General features: G+C 37.7%; 3 protein-coding genes across 9 annotated transcripts in view; 2 read left to right on the top strand and 1 right to left on the bottom strand.

Annotated features, from left to right (window-relative positions):
• Positions 1-14807, top strand: part of LOC126601910 (protein CHROMATIN REMODELING 24-like) — a 53158-nt gene that overhangs the window by 17790 nt on the left and 20561 nt on the right. The window lies entirely within an intron of this gene.
• LOC126605591 (WAT1-related protein At2g39510-like) lies at positions 6820-10344 on the top strand. The gene is made up of 8 exons (XM_050272998.1): positions 6820-6969; positions 7420-7472; positions 8858-9106; positions 9184-9300; positions 9395-9623; positions 9773-9940; positions 10027-10178; positions 10266-10344. Exons 1-8 carry the CDS (start codon positions 6820-6822, stop codon positions 10342-10344), a joined length of 1197 nt encoding a protein of 398 aa, XP_050128955.1.
• On the bottom strand, positions 10574-14712 carry LOC126601926 (probable glucan 1,3-alpha-glucosidase). 4 transcript variants are annotated; one of them, XR_007615862.1, is made up of 6 exons: positions 13409-14712; positions 13051-13255; positions 12466-12609; positions 11477-11701; positions 11298-11400; positions 10574-10873 (listed from the first exon to the last, which is right to left on the bottom strand). XR_007615862.1 is itself a non-coding variant. In XM_050268704.1 (3 exons), exons 1-3 carry the CDS (start codon positions 11853-11855, stop codon positions 10860-10862), a joined length of 426 nt encoding a protein of 141 aa, XP_050124661.1. In that variant the 5' UTR covers positions 11856-12118; the 3' UTR covers positions 10574-10859. The 4 variants fall into 4 exon arrangements, 1 of the variants encoding a protein (XP_050124661.1); XR_007615863.1 differs by having other exon boundaries at positions 12503-12609; XR_007615861.1 differs by lacking the exons at positions 12466-12609; positions 13051-13255; positions 13409-14712 and having other exon boundaries at positions 11477-12118.

Here is a 14807-nt window from a genome sequence, read left to right as displayed (position 1 = left end):
GAACTTAAAAGTTAACTTTCACGAAGTTGCTCCAAAAATAATGTATAAATTCATTTCAACCCCAACGCAAGGAAGTTGCTTCACAAATCATAAAATTCATGGTGTAGAGATTGAGCATACATAAGAAGGTTAAGTTAATAGAGAAGTGCTAAGTTATCGAGAGAGAAAGAAAAGGGAAGAAAGCTTCGCCAACTGTGAGGAGCAGCGTCTCCTATGGGGTGGTGTCACTGGTGCGGTTGCAATGGTTGGCGGCAATAGGGCTGTTTCTGTTTATCATTTTAATTTTAGGGTTGTTTCTGTATTTATTATGTATCATTCTGTATTGCAAATATTTTTGAGTAATAAAGTATAAGTATTTCAAGTTCTGTTATTTCTATTTCTAAATTGTTCTCCAATACAAGGTTTACAAGTAAAGAAAAGAAGTTAAAGTAAAATTTATTTGTATGTTGCAGATTTTCAGTTTATGCTACGACCAACATAAAAATTGCATCTTCTCTCTGCACCTCTCAAATTTGATCAACTCCCCCAATGCTAAAATATTATTCTCAAGCAGTATTATTATTACAGTATTTGCCCGCTCAAATTATGTTAGCACAGGGGATTTGGTTGAATCGTAACTTGCTCGAATAATTTGAATACTAAAATTTTTTCTATTCGAATATATATCAGCAAACTAGTCCATTCCACAAAAGATATTAATGCTGCAACAAACAGAATATGTAAGAGCATATATTTGGTCATGATGTCGATGTGACAACTAAAGCTGATTCCTTACACAATCAAAAAGTGGGTTATTTCTTAATGTAATCATATATTTGGTCATGATGCTACTGCAACAATTTTTTTTCATTGCGACATTCTGACCTCCCACATTTTCCTAGTCATAGTTGAATAGAAACACACGAAACAAGAGGACGGTTGGATAGAACATTTCATCTGTCTAAACAAAATCCCATCTGTCCTTGTAGATAGACCGCCCCACATGGCGTATATGAATGAAAACGTTGCTGACCATGTCGATAATCATGAGTGGAGCCTTGATAAACTCCAAACCTGATTGCAATATTCTCTTCATCCTTGGCCTGAAACGTAACCATTGCTTCGGCCAATGATCAGGATAGAGCCAATGTAAATTCCTCCGGCAAACCAGCCAGGCAGAAAGCTGCCCCGGGTTGCGGATTTCCTCCTGTAGGTGTTTGCAAGCTGAATGTTGATGGGTGATGTAAGAGACCTAAAACTTATAGGCGCCAGAGGTATTGTGACTGATTCTAATGGGAATGGAATGCTAGTTTCTTAACTAGGGTGCAGGGGATGTCCAAAGACTCTTAAACTGAGAACCTGGTTAATGGGACCATTGAGGAGTGTCACCCTATTACTTACATGTCAACTGGGCAAAGCCAAAGCAGCATACATTCATCCGCTCGCGAGCTTCTGAATACTCTCCTTATAACACACTCTAGAGGTAGAGGGAAATTATTGGTAGGATCGACCCGTCCATGACTAGTTCAGAATAATACAATTTAACGAAAGGAAGGACAAATGAGTAAATGGTAGATGAAACTTTTATTTACAACAGCATTATTGATCTCTCTTATTTTGGTCCGACGAAACAAAGAGAGCATCAACAATATAAAATAGTATTCTAGTGCCTTCGCCCATGAGCGGTAGGTCTCGGGTTCGAGACTTGGAAGCAGCCTCTCCATAAATGGGGGTAAGGCTAGCCGACATTCACCTCTTCCAGACCCTGTGTAAAGCGGGAACCTTGTGCACTGGGTACGACCTTTTAATCATTAGTTCAGAATCCAGATGAGCAGTCACTGCTAGTATCTTTCTTTTTCGCTCTAATCTTAAGAATCTATGATGTTGGGTAACCAGAAGAACTAAATCAGCACCCAATAATCCCAAAATGAACGTAGCTGGTGAATGATTCACGGCAAACAAATGATTCATAAGTCATATACAAAGTTAAATAAACAAACTTAAGCTTCTAATCGCTTATATGAACTCTAATCGTAAAAAATCCATGAGATTCAATCTATAACTATATGAGACTTGAACTGAGAAATATAAATAACGACGACGGAGGTATACAAAATAAAGCAAGAAAAAACTCACTTTGGAAGCAATTCGCATGGATGAAGCCATGAGCACCTTGCCATGATCATCCACCACAAACCCAGCGGGAGGATTTGGCAGCGGCGTCGGATGAAACCCAACGACCTCGAATTCGAAATCCCACTACCAGAGCTATCCACAATTTCAACATCACCGAAGCTAAGATACTCTGAATCGCCACCGCCGCCCTGACGCTTTTTTTTCTTGTTGCTGAATGTTGAATATGTACTCCCCTTCTGATTTGGCTCAATCAGAAAATGACATGTGATATTTGTTTTTTAAAGCTCAAGGAAGATTAAATAACATGTTTATTATTTTTTAAAATAATAAAATATGTGTTAAAATATCATTGAATAAAATTAAAAAGTAAGTTCTCAGTAATGAATATACAAGTATGATCCATTATGAGTATCCAAGTATTATCATAACTTCATCGATACAAATAGGATATAAGGTCATCTTCAACCGAAAGAAGGTCAAAGGGCTCGTTTTAGCGCTATAGCCCTCCAAAAAATTAAATTTTTAATGAACAGTGCATGACTATATTTCTTACCATCTCCAACCGAGGGGCCAGAGGGTTATAGACCAAACATACAAAAAATCGTCTCCAACCGAAGGGGCCAAACGATCATAGGGCTAAACATAATTTATTATTTAAATTTAAAAACTAGAACAACTTAAATTTAAAAACTACAACAACTTAAATTTAAAAATATATGATGGGTCTATTTTTCCTTTGAATCCAAGAACTGGTAATATCTCTTTAAATGAGTACATGAAGCGCTATATGATGATACTTTCCCGTGCCACAAACAAGTTCCTACAACAAGATCTTGTTGCACATCTTTGGGCCAAAAAAAGCATGGAGTAGGCGTTTAAGTTTTATGTTGTTAAATGTTTTTAAAAATGTTGTTTAAGTTTCATGTTGTTAAATGTTTTTTTATTTATGTTGTTTAATGTTATTTAATGTTGTTTCATGTTATGTAATGTTATTTAATGGTTTGGGAAGTCATAGGGAAAAAAATAGAAATTTTAAATTAAAAAAAACTGAAAAAAAAATTCAAATATAACGCCTAAGTGACAACACCTAGCCGTTACATTTGAATTCCAACCTGGTCCAGGGCTGGTTGGGTTGGGCCAATCGGTTAGCCCTTTGGCCTTTTTTGTCCCAGTGGGGCCCACGAGCCGTTTGGCCTAGCCCTCGATTGGAGACAGTTTTCGTGTCATTTTAGGCTATTTTCAACCTTTTGGCTGGATCAGTTGGAGATGACCAGAGGGCCAAAGGGCCGAAAATAGCCCGAAATGACATGAAAACCGTATCCAACAAAGGGCTAGGCCAATTGGCTTGTGGGCCCCACCAGGCCAAAACCACCAAATCAGGCCAGTGGGCTGGTCATCTCTAACTAGCTAGCCATCCCACTTTTTTGTTTTTGGACGATTTTTTTGCCCAACCCACTTTTTTTTGACGATTTTTTTCATACACCATTTCTCACATACTTTTCGCCATTCCATACTATCTTACCTTATTTTATTTCAATTCTTCACGTTCTATTCTCTTCCAATAATCTTTCCTTTAATTTTTTCAATAAATTTCAAATGGCCATCTCTTTCAATAATCTTCTTATGTCCGAAAATCTTAGTTTAATATGGTAGTTTAATTTAATTAATTATATTAATTCAATTAAAATAATAAATTATGTTTGGTCTAAGGCCCTTTGACCCTTCGGTTGGAGATAGTTGTTTGTCACATGGTTATGTTTGGTCTATGACCCTTTGACCCTCTCGGTTGGAGATGATTTTTTGTCATATGACTATGTTTGGCCTATGATTCTTTGGCCCATTCGGTTGGAGATGGTATGCATTAAAATATAATTTCTTGGAGGATTAAGAATTAAAGAGAGCCCTCTAATTCTCATTCGGTTGGAAATAACCTAATTTTAGATCAAAACAAAATGGAAATATGGCTTTGCACTTGAAAATGTTCCTCTCTCTCCAGCTTTACCGTGTAGGGCCAACAAATGAGGTGAAAAATTAGTTGCAAGTTTGCAACTGTGAAACGCGCTGAGCAAGTTATGGGTTTTACAGCTTTTGCAACTCCAAATTGGGGTTTTTTATTGGGTCAACCAAGATGTGAGACCTCCAGTGCAAACATCTTTTACATTTTAAACTGGTGGTGTTCACACAATGCTCTGATAGAAAAATAAATAAAGATAATTATAAAATAAGACTTTTAGCGTAAATTGAAGATGCTTTAACACTCAATATTCTAATAGAAAAAATACATAAAAATATTACTGACATAGCTTTTAGCGTCTCGTAATATGGAAAAGGATCTTGGGGTTGTTAAGAATTCGTTGATCGTGATCATTTATCGTATATTGTATTGTTAGAAATCATTTTACAATTTAAAATTTAAAATTAAATATAAATAGCTGACCGTACGATGTACTATAAATAAGGTAAATATTATTATATTTTAAATGCATAAAAATTATTTTCTTGCCACGTGGCACAAATTTGGCAGCCACGTCAGCACAAATGTGGATCATATATTTGCTATATCGTCACTTACCGGTTTACTTGACAGATTTTCTAACGAAGGTATGAAATTGAAATAAAATGATAAGTAAATATATGAAATTGAAATGTTTTAAAGATGTTGTAAGAAATTAAAATTGATCCCAAACCTGAGAGGGTAAAATGTAATTTACCCCAAAATCATTGACGGCCATGTGTAATTAACAATATTCATTTATAAGATGACAAATCAACGGTCCTTATTTAATAGCAGTAAATTAATCCCGCTAGCCTTTATTATAGTGTAATATATTTAGAATACTGTTGTGAATAAGTAGGGGTGCAAAAGTATGACTTTCCCGCTCATTCCCTTGCCCTGTTTATGTTGTGCTTGCCAATTCCAGCAACTCCACTGAAACCCAGAAATGGCCAACAATTCCATTTACATCTCAATTCTTTCAATTTTCAGAAATGGCCAATTCCTCTTTCAGCCCTACTCGCATTCATGGAGATTGCGTGCAGAAGCAAATGACAATCCTGATTAATTAGGCGGAATCGAAAATCAGAACGCAAAACCGAAAAATTAAAACCCATTTTTTTTTCATAATTTTTTTCACAATTTCAACTGACTCTCTCCCTTGAAATCTCCCTTTCGACTCTCTCTCTCTCTACTTTCTCTCTCTAAAAAGCGTGTTCTTCCATTTTACCAAATCCAACGATTTCGTTTGGAGATTCACAGAGGAAGGCCGGAGCTTTTATTGTTTGCACGATGAGTTTTCTCTTTTGGGTTCTCTTCAGTCATGGATCAGCTTCAAGATTCTTCAATTACATCTGCAAAATGTTTCATGGCCTTCATGAGTCTCCAGTCTATTCCGATATATGTGTCTGCGAATATATTTTAAATTTTGAGGAATAATTAAAGGTCAGTTTGGTATTTGATTTGGATCTTTTTTTTTTTTTTATAACTCAAACACAAGTTTTGAGTCACAAATTTAAAGTTCTTGTTTGTTATTTGATTTGGATCCAATTCTCAAAACCACAACCCAATTTTTTTTTCAAAACAAAGCCTTCTTGTTGAAAACGTGTTTTTAGACTTTTTGGATCTTCTCTCACGTTTGTCTCTCTCCCAATCCCCTCTCTTCCGTCTTGCCTCTTAGATTCTCTCTCTGATCTCTCATCTCAATTGGATCCCCCATACCAACCACCATTGGCGCAGCCGCGCCGAACGTCGGAACCTGCACGGAGAATTGCTGCCATTGATTTCGACTACCAAGTCCTGGAATCCAACCCAAAGCCATCCTGTATTTGCAGGACCAATATAGTCTGTTGGGCGAGAATGTTGCCAAGATCAGAACCGATCTCATAAAGGAGCATCTTACTACTTTCCGAACCCACTTGGAAGCTTTCGCTCAAAAGCAGCAGGTCCCATTTTTCTTCTCAATCAATCAATTTCAGTACAAAATAACCCAACTTTCAGATCAAAATTTCATACATGCACGAAGGTTGGAGTGAGAGAGATGATAACAATGAGTTCATCAATGTTAGGCCTGGGTGTTCAAATTTGTTTCTTTTTTGAAAGAGCATAGAAATTTTGATTAGTTTGAGACGCAGAAATTGCATACCAAACAAGGTTTTGGATTTAAAAATTTTAAATCAAAACATGAGTTTTTTAAAAAAATAAAAATTTTGCATTCAGTTCTCAAGTAAGATGTCAAACGGCCCTCACAGTTTGTTCAATTATTTGTTATAGCCGTTCGTCAAAATACATGAATTCGACATTCATTAATTTGAATGTCCAGTAGCACGATTTGAGTGGCAGCAAATGGGCAATTGGAAATTGGAAATTACCCACAAGAAAAACGAAATGAAAGGTTACATTAAGCAATGGGATGATGAGATGAGATTCTAGTGGTGTTGAGTAGATTAATCACCACCTGATTCACAAGATGGTAGTGTATGCTATTAGTGTGATTAGCATTAGCATTAGCAGCACCCCAAACCCAAAAAGCCTTAGTGCTCTTGTTTCTTCTAAACTTAGTGACACTAATCATCTCCTCTGGGAAAGCCAAGTCCGTCCCTATTTAGTTGGCCAAAATCTCTGGCGTTTTGTTGATGGCTCTCATCCTTGTCGAGATACCACTATTCTTCCTTCACCAACCAAGCCTCTGAACGAAGGTGTTTCTGTTGATGGCTCTCTTCCACGGTTCCACCCCACCTACCACTATCCTCCCTCCTGCTCCCGTTCCTAATCCGGATTACCTCACATGGTTTCATACTGATCAGTTTCTTGTTAGTATTCTTTACAGTACCCTCACCAACTTGGTGCTTTCGCAAGTTGTCAGTTTTCAGACTTCGAAGGAGATTTGGGATTGTCTCCATTCCACCTTTTCCCAACACTCCATTGTAATGCCGCACAGTTGAAATTCCAACTTCTCTTTGTTCAAAAAGGATTGAAGACGATCCCTGAGTATCTCTCTCATGTCAAAAGCTTGGCTGATCAACTCTCTGCGATCAATGATCCTGTCTCTCCAACTGAACTTGTCGTGCCAACACTGAAATAATGGGGATGACAAAGCTGAAACCTTATTAAGTAGACTAGTTGTTGTCAATTGTATTTGTTTGTTTTGAAATGGAGGGCAAAAGGGGAGGGGTGAGATTAATGCCCTTTTTCACTAAAGCTGTAATGCCTCACCGATTTCTGTTGCTTCTTTCATTATTTGTTATGTGTAAGACTTTCAAGATATCTTGTTATAAAGTATAAACTCAATATTTATTTGTTAATTGCAGCTCGAGATGCTGACTCTACAGCAGTTGCCGCTTTGGATGGTCCCGCACCTTACGTAAGTTTGTCTCTCCACTCACATCCATCCATTTTCTCACTTTAATGTATCCATATGTTTTTTGTTTCACCCACACACAAGCTTTATTTAATTTTTCTTATGTTAATTCTATTTCGCATTGGTTCTTATTTAAGCAAACCTGCAGTAAGTAGAAACCATCTTAGGAAAGTAAGAATAAAGATTAACGTCGTATAAATGGAATGCCGATAGTTATATTTCAATTATTCTTATGTATAAATGCCAATAGTTGTTCACTTCTTGATACATTACATAACCTGTATATATATTATATGTTGAAATATTAACGGTAATTTGTTTTAATATCAATATAACTACACCAATACATGCTTGGTGTACAAGAGACCATAGGATCCAAAGCTAGTGCAAGTGTGAGAAGAGTTGGAAGAAATATCTTCTAACTTGTTCATTGTTTAGTTATGCAGTTAGTGTCAAGTGCTTGTGTGCATTATATGTACTTCAAGTGAGCTAATCTCCATTCTCCACCATGTAAATGTGTGGCGTGTGAGAGAAGCAACTGGGTAGACTTTTCCTATAAACGAAAAGCTAACCGTGTGAACCCACAGAGAGAGAGAGAACAATGTCTCTCTCTAATGTGAAAATACAACACAAGATTGAGGGAGAGCCGAAGAGCCCCCTCTTCCAAAGTAGTCAAAATATTTTCTTCTTCTCTTCCGTGTCAAATTTCCAACATGGTATCAGAACTTCGGTTCAAAGAGAAGAGAAGAAGAAAAAGATTGGAGAGGAACAAGTTTGTGGCACAAAGTGTTCAACCTCGGTGCCGAATCCAACAACAAAGAAAAAAAAAGGAGCAGAAAAGATGGAAGGCTGCAGTCAAGGAAGGTGTTTGCTTCCCTCCAGAAGAAAGGCGTTTGTTAGAGAGAAACTTTGCAAGGTGCTGTTGAAAATAGAGCAGAAAGTCATTGCTCACTGCCCTCAACATCTGCAGTCAAGAAAACCATGTTGTGTTTTTTCATTCTTCAACCAAAAGATGGCAGCAAGAAAGCAACATGAAAAAAGGCATCAAAGTGGAGAAAAACGTTGTTGTTTCTCCCTGCCCGACTCTGAAGAACTAGACATGTTCAAGCTAAATAAAAGCTTGACATGAGCACCAAGAGTGCAAAGTGTTCTGGAAAAGGGCTTGCTGAACCCTCTTTTTGAGTGGAAGAGAGTTCAGAAAACAAGACCCGCAATTTTCAAAAAGTATAGGTCAGAAAATATTTTCTTGTCAAAATTCCAACATATTACTTCCAAACTGATATGTTCAAGAATTCATCAACTTGGATTTCGTTTCTCTGCCACGTGATTATAACTCCTCCCAGAATTTAAATATTATTCCAATTAATTAAATTTTTTTTTTGGTATAGTCCATTTGTGGGAAGAGTGAAGGGAGCTATCCCATATATTCTTGGGTTTACAATCCAAGTGCTCATCGGGTGCAACTCTATCATGATCAAGAGCGCATTCAGAGCTGATATGAAGTTTACTGTGTTTTTATGTTATAAAAACACAGTAGCTTTGTGTGCTCTACTTATAGCGGCACTCTACAGCAGACAGAGACCTCCTGTTCCCAAGGGTCGTCTCTTAGCTTGGATCATGTGCTTGGCCGTATTCGAGTAAGTACCCTATCTTAAATAAAAATTGAAAAACAAATAATTTATATTTCAAGGATTAATTATTTTTCATTTAACAGGCCATTTTTGGGGCAACTTGCTGTGTTTGCTGGACTACGGTTCACGCCGGCCAGTTTCTCTAGTTGTATTATCGCAGTTGGCCCGGCCTTGACATTCATAGTCTCGTGGTATCGCGGGTATGTTCTAAACTATCGGCTAATTGTCATTTACAACTCATTTAATTTTTGTTAATAAAGTATTTAAATTTGATTATCATTTTTCGTGTTACAGGTTGGAGACGGTCCACATCCATGAGAGACCTAGTCAAGCAAAATTGCTGGGGGTGTTGATGGTGATTGGTGGAGCCATAGTTGTGAGTCTGATTGATGGCCCCACCATTACCATTGCGCATGCCTCCACTAGCAGTGGCCACCCTTACAAGCTATCTAATAATTGGGTGAGAGGTCCACTGTTAGTCGGGATTTCAGTTATTCTTTTGGTTTGCTACAACTTGTTGATGGTAAGCGTGCTCACTTTTTGTTTGTTTTTGGGTTGACTTAAAACACACAAACACATTGTGCGCACTCGAATGAAAACACAAACACATTTGCTTTCAAAATGACATTTATCTTTATCTTACAATTTGCGTTTGTTTTTGTGATATTTTAGCAAGAGACTACTACGAAGTACCCTGACTTCCCATTAGTTTGGCTTAATGCATACGTTGTCGCCATTGGAGCGCTGATGGACACTATAGTGGCCGTCGCGCTTACTGGGAGGACTACATATGCATGGATGCTGGGTTTGAACGTGAAGCTGGCATGCTACCTATACTCGGTGAGTTTTTTTGTAATTTGAATTTTGAAATGATTTTTTGGCTGTGTAATATATACATAATTCTAAGTTTTGGCTTGTTCTTGTAGGGTGTGGTGGTTTCTGCATTCACGGCATGGCTACAGAGCCGGGTGATCCGGATGAGAGACGCGGTCTTTTTGACCTCCTTTAGTCCCCTAGCCACCGTTGTTGTAATGGTATTAGGGTTTACAATACTAAAGGAAGAACTTGACAGTGGGAGGTAAAAAAAAAAACTAATCTTTTTATACAAAATTTTGTTTAATCTTAACATATCGTGAAAACTTAAAAAGTTGGTTTTATGTTTCAGCATTGCTGGAGGTGGTGTTATAGTGATAGGCCTTTTCGTTTTCCATTGGGGCAGGAGGCAGCCAGCACCCGACGCGTAGCAGTTTGACTTCAAATAAAAGTTTAGATGCTGTAAATATATAAATATATAGATACAAAGTATTGGTGGTGTGTAATTTCACAAAATCAGGGCAGTTGACTGACTATCACTAAGCAATTGTTGCATACGGGATTGTTAAACTGTCCATCAATTGACTTCAGTTGCGTGACTTGCAAACATCCAGGCTTGTGACTTGGGCATGGATATAGGTGTTTGTTTGTACACTCAGATAATTTGAACACATCTCTTCAAAGAATACTATATATGGAGAAAGATTCACTTCCATTGAATTTTGTTATTCACGATGTGTGTGTGTGTGTGTGTATTAAACAAAATAATCCTCTCAACAACACATTCAGAATAAAACTGGGTTTGGCCAGGCGCAGCGGGTGCCATATTAAGATATGTGAGCTTCCCATCTGAGAATACAAAACGACCATGGATGCAGGCCCCTTCCTGAATTCAAACCTTCCACCATCGTCGACATAGAGTTCACCTTCGGCTGCTTGTGAACTATTAAGTGCTATCACCTGCAACACTTAAACAAAAAATTTACAACCATCCACTCTACTACAACATACACTTTTCATACTTCAAAGAATAATTCACTTCAAAAAGGTACTAGAAAAATAAACTAGAATAGTGTTCCAACTTCACAGTTAAATGGTATGTAAGTGTTGGTCTAAAGTATAAGTATTTCAATCTACAATCATATTTCAATTAAAACGTTAAAACGTGTAAACGATTTGGCATAGGTAGTAAATTTTACCAATAAATATATCTATCCACCGCATCATCAAAATGCTTAGGCAATACAAAACATTGATTCTAGGTCCTATACGAAATGAATACTCAAATGTCAAGTGCATCTTCAATCTCCAGATGGTGAACCATCCAAAGGTTTAAAATGTGTGCAAAACTAAGTGCAAAACCATCATAGGGAGCAACTCCTACCCAAATAACCATGGTTCTCGCCTAAATGGATAGCATGCTCCAAACTGATACTAACGAACTAACAACTCACGTTCTGGATTGTCAAAGAACCCACCATCAGCACCTGTAACAACATTACAGCCATGAGCACCAGTTGAAAAAGACACTTCGCGTTAATAAGAATATATTGCTTTTGATACCTGACAATGAGATCCCAGTAAGACCAAGTGTCAAAACTATTGGAACTGAAACCCAAAGGTGATCCCAATCAGCTAAATTATCTCCTGTCCATACCGCTCCATACTTTTGACTTCCAGCAAATACTGCTCTCGACAAAACAAAAGGTATATCCCTTCCATCACCTCGCTTCACAAGCCCATCTGCTGTTGCCAAATAGTACCCATAGGCATCCAACCCAGAACCAACTGCCAAAGGTGGAGAACCAGGAGCTTGTTTACTGACATGAAACACTAAGAATACCCTACATATGCATATTGACTCAAAATACCTAGTCCTGCAGATCAGGTATGACTTAAGCAGAAAAAGAACCAAATCATTTTCATATGCATATTGTTTCATTGTTCTATTGTTTCCTTTCTATATATTCTCTTTGTATGCGCTCGCACGTGGACACACACACACCGTTTCATTGTTTCACTGTTTCCTCATGAATGGGAGCACGCACATGTAGACATAAAACAAGCATCTCAAGAGGGGTCCCCATTTTAGGGAAAACACTGAAATACCTTTGCATTATAGTTGAATGATCTGAACTGTCCGTTTTTTAAACCTCTGTTTAAGGGTCATCATGCTGGTCATAAAATGATTCAGTATCTCCATATTTGGCTGATTTCTTGACAAGGATGAACCGTGAATTGAGATTTAAAAATTAGATGGTTCGGATTATTTTACTAGGATGCTAAGTTCGTCATACAGGACAGCATAAACACTAAGATCTAAATGTAATAATTAAAGTGGCCTGCCATTTGAACCATCTGACTTGCAGTTTGAACAGCATCCTGTATGTGTAAGATCTCTCTCTCTCTCTCTCTCTCTCTCTCTCTCTCTCTCTCTCTCTCTCTCTATATATATATATATATATATATAGAGAGAGAGAGAGAGAGAGATACATGTGATACGTGCATTTTGTATACAAGATAAGCTAAACATTCAAACATTTAAAACTTACATTAATAGAATGCAGGCATCAGAAGCTTAATAGTTACCGTTGCTGTATTAAACACTACATTCTTGTCATTGTCTTGTCATTTTTGTCATCCATGTTAGCTATAACGGCAGCACATGCTCCAGAAGAGTCGGTGAAGACATCAGCCTACAATACAGGACACTGTTCAGTAATGGTTCCCCAGTGTCAAGCAGATAATTAAAAGCATATTTCTTTTTGGTATAATGATTAAAGCACAAACAGGCGGAACTAGAGATTGAGAGTCCAAGTAGAAAATTACAAGCAACAACGATATGATAGTACAAGGTTTAACATATCCACTAACAAGAACCGTATAAGCAACCCTTGCATATGTCAGTATCAGAACATCAAATTAATTCGAACATATACAATGATCTTGAAGATGAAGTCAGCCAAATACCAAGCTTTCAACATGTTTTAGTGCCGAAGACAACAACCTGAATTACATCAACCAAGCTTATAACTAGTTTTAAACTTTTATTTGATAACTAAATTTAGATACAAAAATAAAAGATTAATATCTAGCAAAGATATAGTCAAGTACTACTGTACTATAAAAAAGTATACCTCCAGGGAAGGACCCAGTGATCCATTAGTTGGCTAACTGTTGAGCATAATATGCTCATATAACTTGATGGCTCTGTGAAGTTGCTTGGTTCCCCCATTTTGGAAGCCTAGGTAATCCATATTCATCAATTGGTGGCTCACAGTCTTAACTCGTGGTAATGAATGGCCCCCCTGAAGTTCGACCAAAATTTGTTCCTCCATGATACTAAACCACGAAAAGAAAAAAAGAAAAGAAAAGATAATGCTGAAATTAACACCACTGATAATTATGTCAACCGTAATGCCAACAACAATAAAGAAATTAAGGACAAAATTGATCAACATGGAATGTGACGATAGATGCAACAAAATGAAGTACCATAATTCCGCCTTTTATGAAAAACTGAGCTACAGAAAAAGCAATATCTTCAGCTGGCCCGTGAAGATTTCTGGCCCCAAATGTTTTAAACCTGAAATGAATAGAGATCATGGAATTAAATATTGATATTATCGGCGAAATATCGCCGATAATATCGTTTTTTTTCAACAGCGATATTTTCAGAGTATTCCAATTGATTATCGTGATAATATTGCGATATTATCGATATTATCGATAATATCGCTCTCTCTCTCTCCGTCGTCGGAACGGCAGCCGAGCTCCGTCGTCGCAGCTGCCAAGATCTGCGCCTCTCTCTGCCAAGATCTGCGCCTCTCACAGGTGGTGATGGTGCTCGCCGGAGTGTGCGCCACGGTGGAGGTCACGGTGTCGTCCGCCATTCTCGCAGAGGCGGGAGAGAGAAGACTGATGATGTGTGATGATGGTGGTGTCGTCCTCGAGCTGCTCAAGTCGAGCAGATGGTGCTGATGCTGTGTGTGTGTGTGGTCACGGCAAGAGAGGGAGAGAGGTAAGAGGATTTTGAGAGAGAGATAGAGAGACAGTGCAGAGAAGAGAGAGAGAGAGTCGAAGTGAGTGAGAGAAGGAAATGGCTTGGTCCCTGGTGTGGATTTGCACTTTGAAGTGTGTGTGTGTAGAAGTGGGGTGTGTGTGTGTGTGTGTTATCCGAGAGAAATCCACACTTTGAAGTGTGTGTCTGTGCGTGTGTGTGTGTGTAGAAGTGGGATGTGTGTGTGTGTGTTATTGAAGTGTGTGTCTGTGCGTGTGTGTGTAGAAGTGGGATGTGTGTGTGTGTGTGTGTTATTGAAGTGTGTATCGTGGGGTGTGTGTGTGTGTTATCCGAGAGAAGAAAAAAAAAATCCAAACCTGCTTTCAAAATATCCAGCCCATGTGTCAGTCCGTGTGTGTTATCCGAGAGAAAAAAAAAATGCAATGTATAAAGTGTAAAATATTGTACTAATTCATTATATATAAATGATTATGGTGTGTTTAAATTTCTTTCATTAATTACTACATATTTTCTACACTCACAATGTTTGCCAGCTCGCTATATAATCAACTTGATAATGTTAAATCCATCATGCAATGCATTTCCTTCCAATTTTTTGTGATAAACTAATAGATAATTGACTAAATAAACATCCTGCAAAGTTTCAATAAAAATTTCCAAGTTTTTCTTACAATTTCCGTGGTTTCCATGTAATTTTTATCGATATCGATATTATCCCGATATTTCCATCGATATTTCCGTGTTTTCGGATTACCGATATTTCCGATATTACCGATATTTTCTTCCTTGATAGAGATTGATCCAAGCACATAAATCAATAGGAAATTTTGATTCACAAAGTAAGAATATTAGAAGCATCAGTGATTCATTGGC

Source organism: Malus sylvestris, chromosome 15 (genome assembly GCF_916048215.2).
Source record: "Malus sylvestris chromosome 15, drMalSylv7.2, whole genome shotgun sequence".
Lineage (NCBI taxonomy): Eukaryota > Viridiplantae > Streptophyta > Magnoliopsida > Rosales > Rosaceae > Malus > Malus sylvestris.
Note: the sequence above shows the minus strand (reverse complement) of the source record. Positions and strands in the feature narration are given on the sequence as shown.

Coding starts and splice junctions, on each gene's coding strand:
- LOC126601926 (XM_050268704.1), bottom strand. CDS start 11,855: ATGAAACAATATGCATATGAAAATGATTTGGTTCTTTTTCTGCTTAAG. Junction 11,401..11,476: donor TACTGGGATCTCATTGTCAG/GTATCAAAAGCA, acceptor ATGTTGTTACAG/GTGCTGATGGTGGGTTCTTT.
- LOC126605591 (XM_050272998.1), top strand. CDS start 6,820: ATGGCTCTCTTCCACGGTTCCACCCCACCTACCACTATCCTCCCTCCT. Junction 9,301..9,394: donor ATAGTCTCGTGGTATCGCGG/GTATGTTCTAAA, acceptor TTCGTGTTACAG/GTTGGAGACGGTCCACATCC. Junction 9,624..9,772: donor TTTGCTACAACTTGTTGATG/GTAAGCGTGCTC, acceptor GTGATATTTTAG/CAAGAGACTACTACGAAGTA.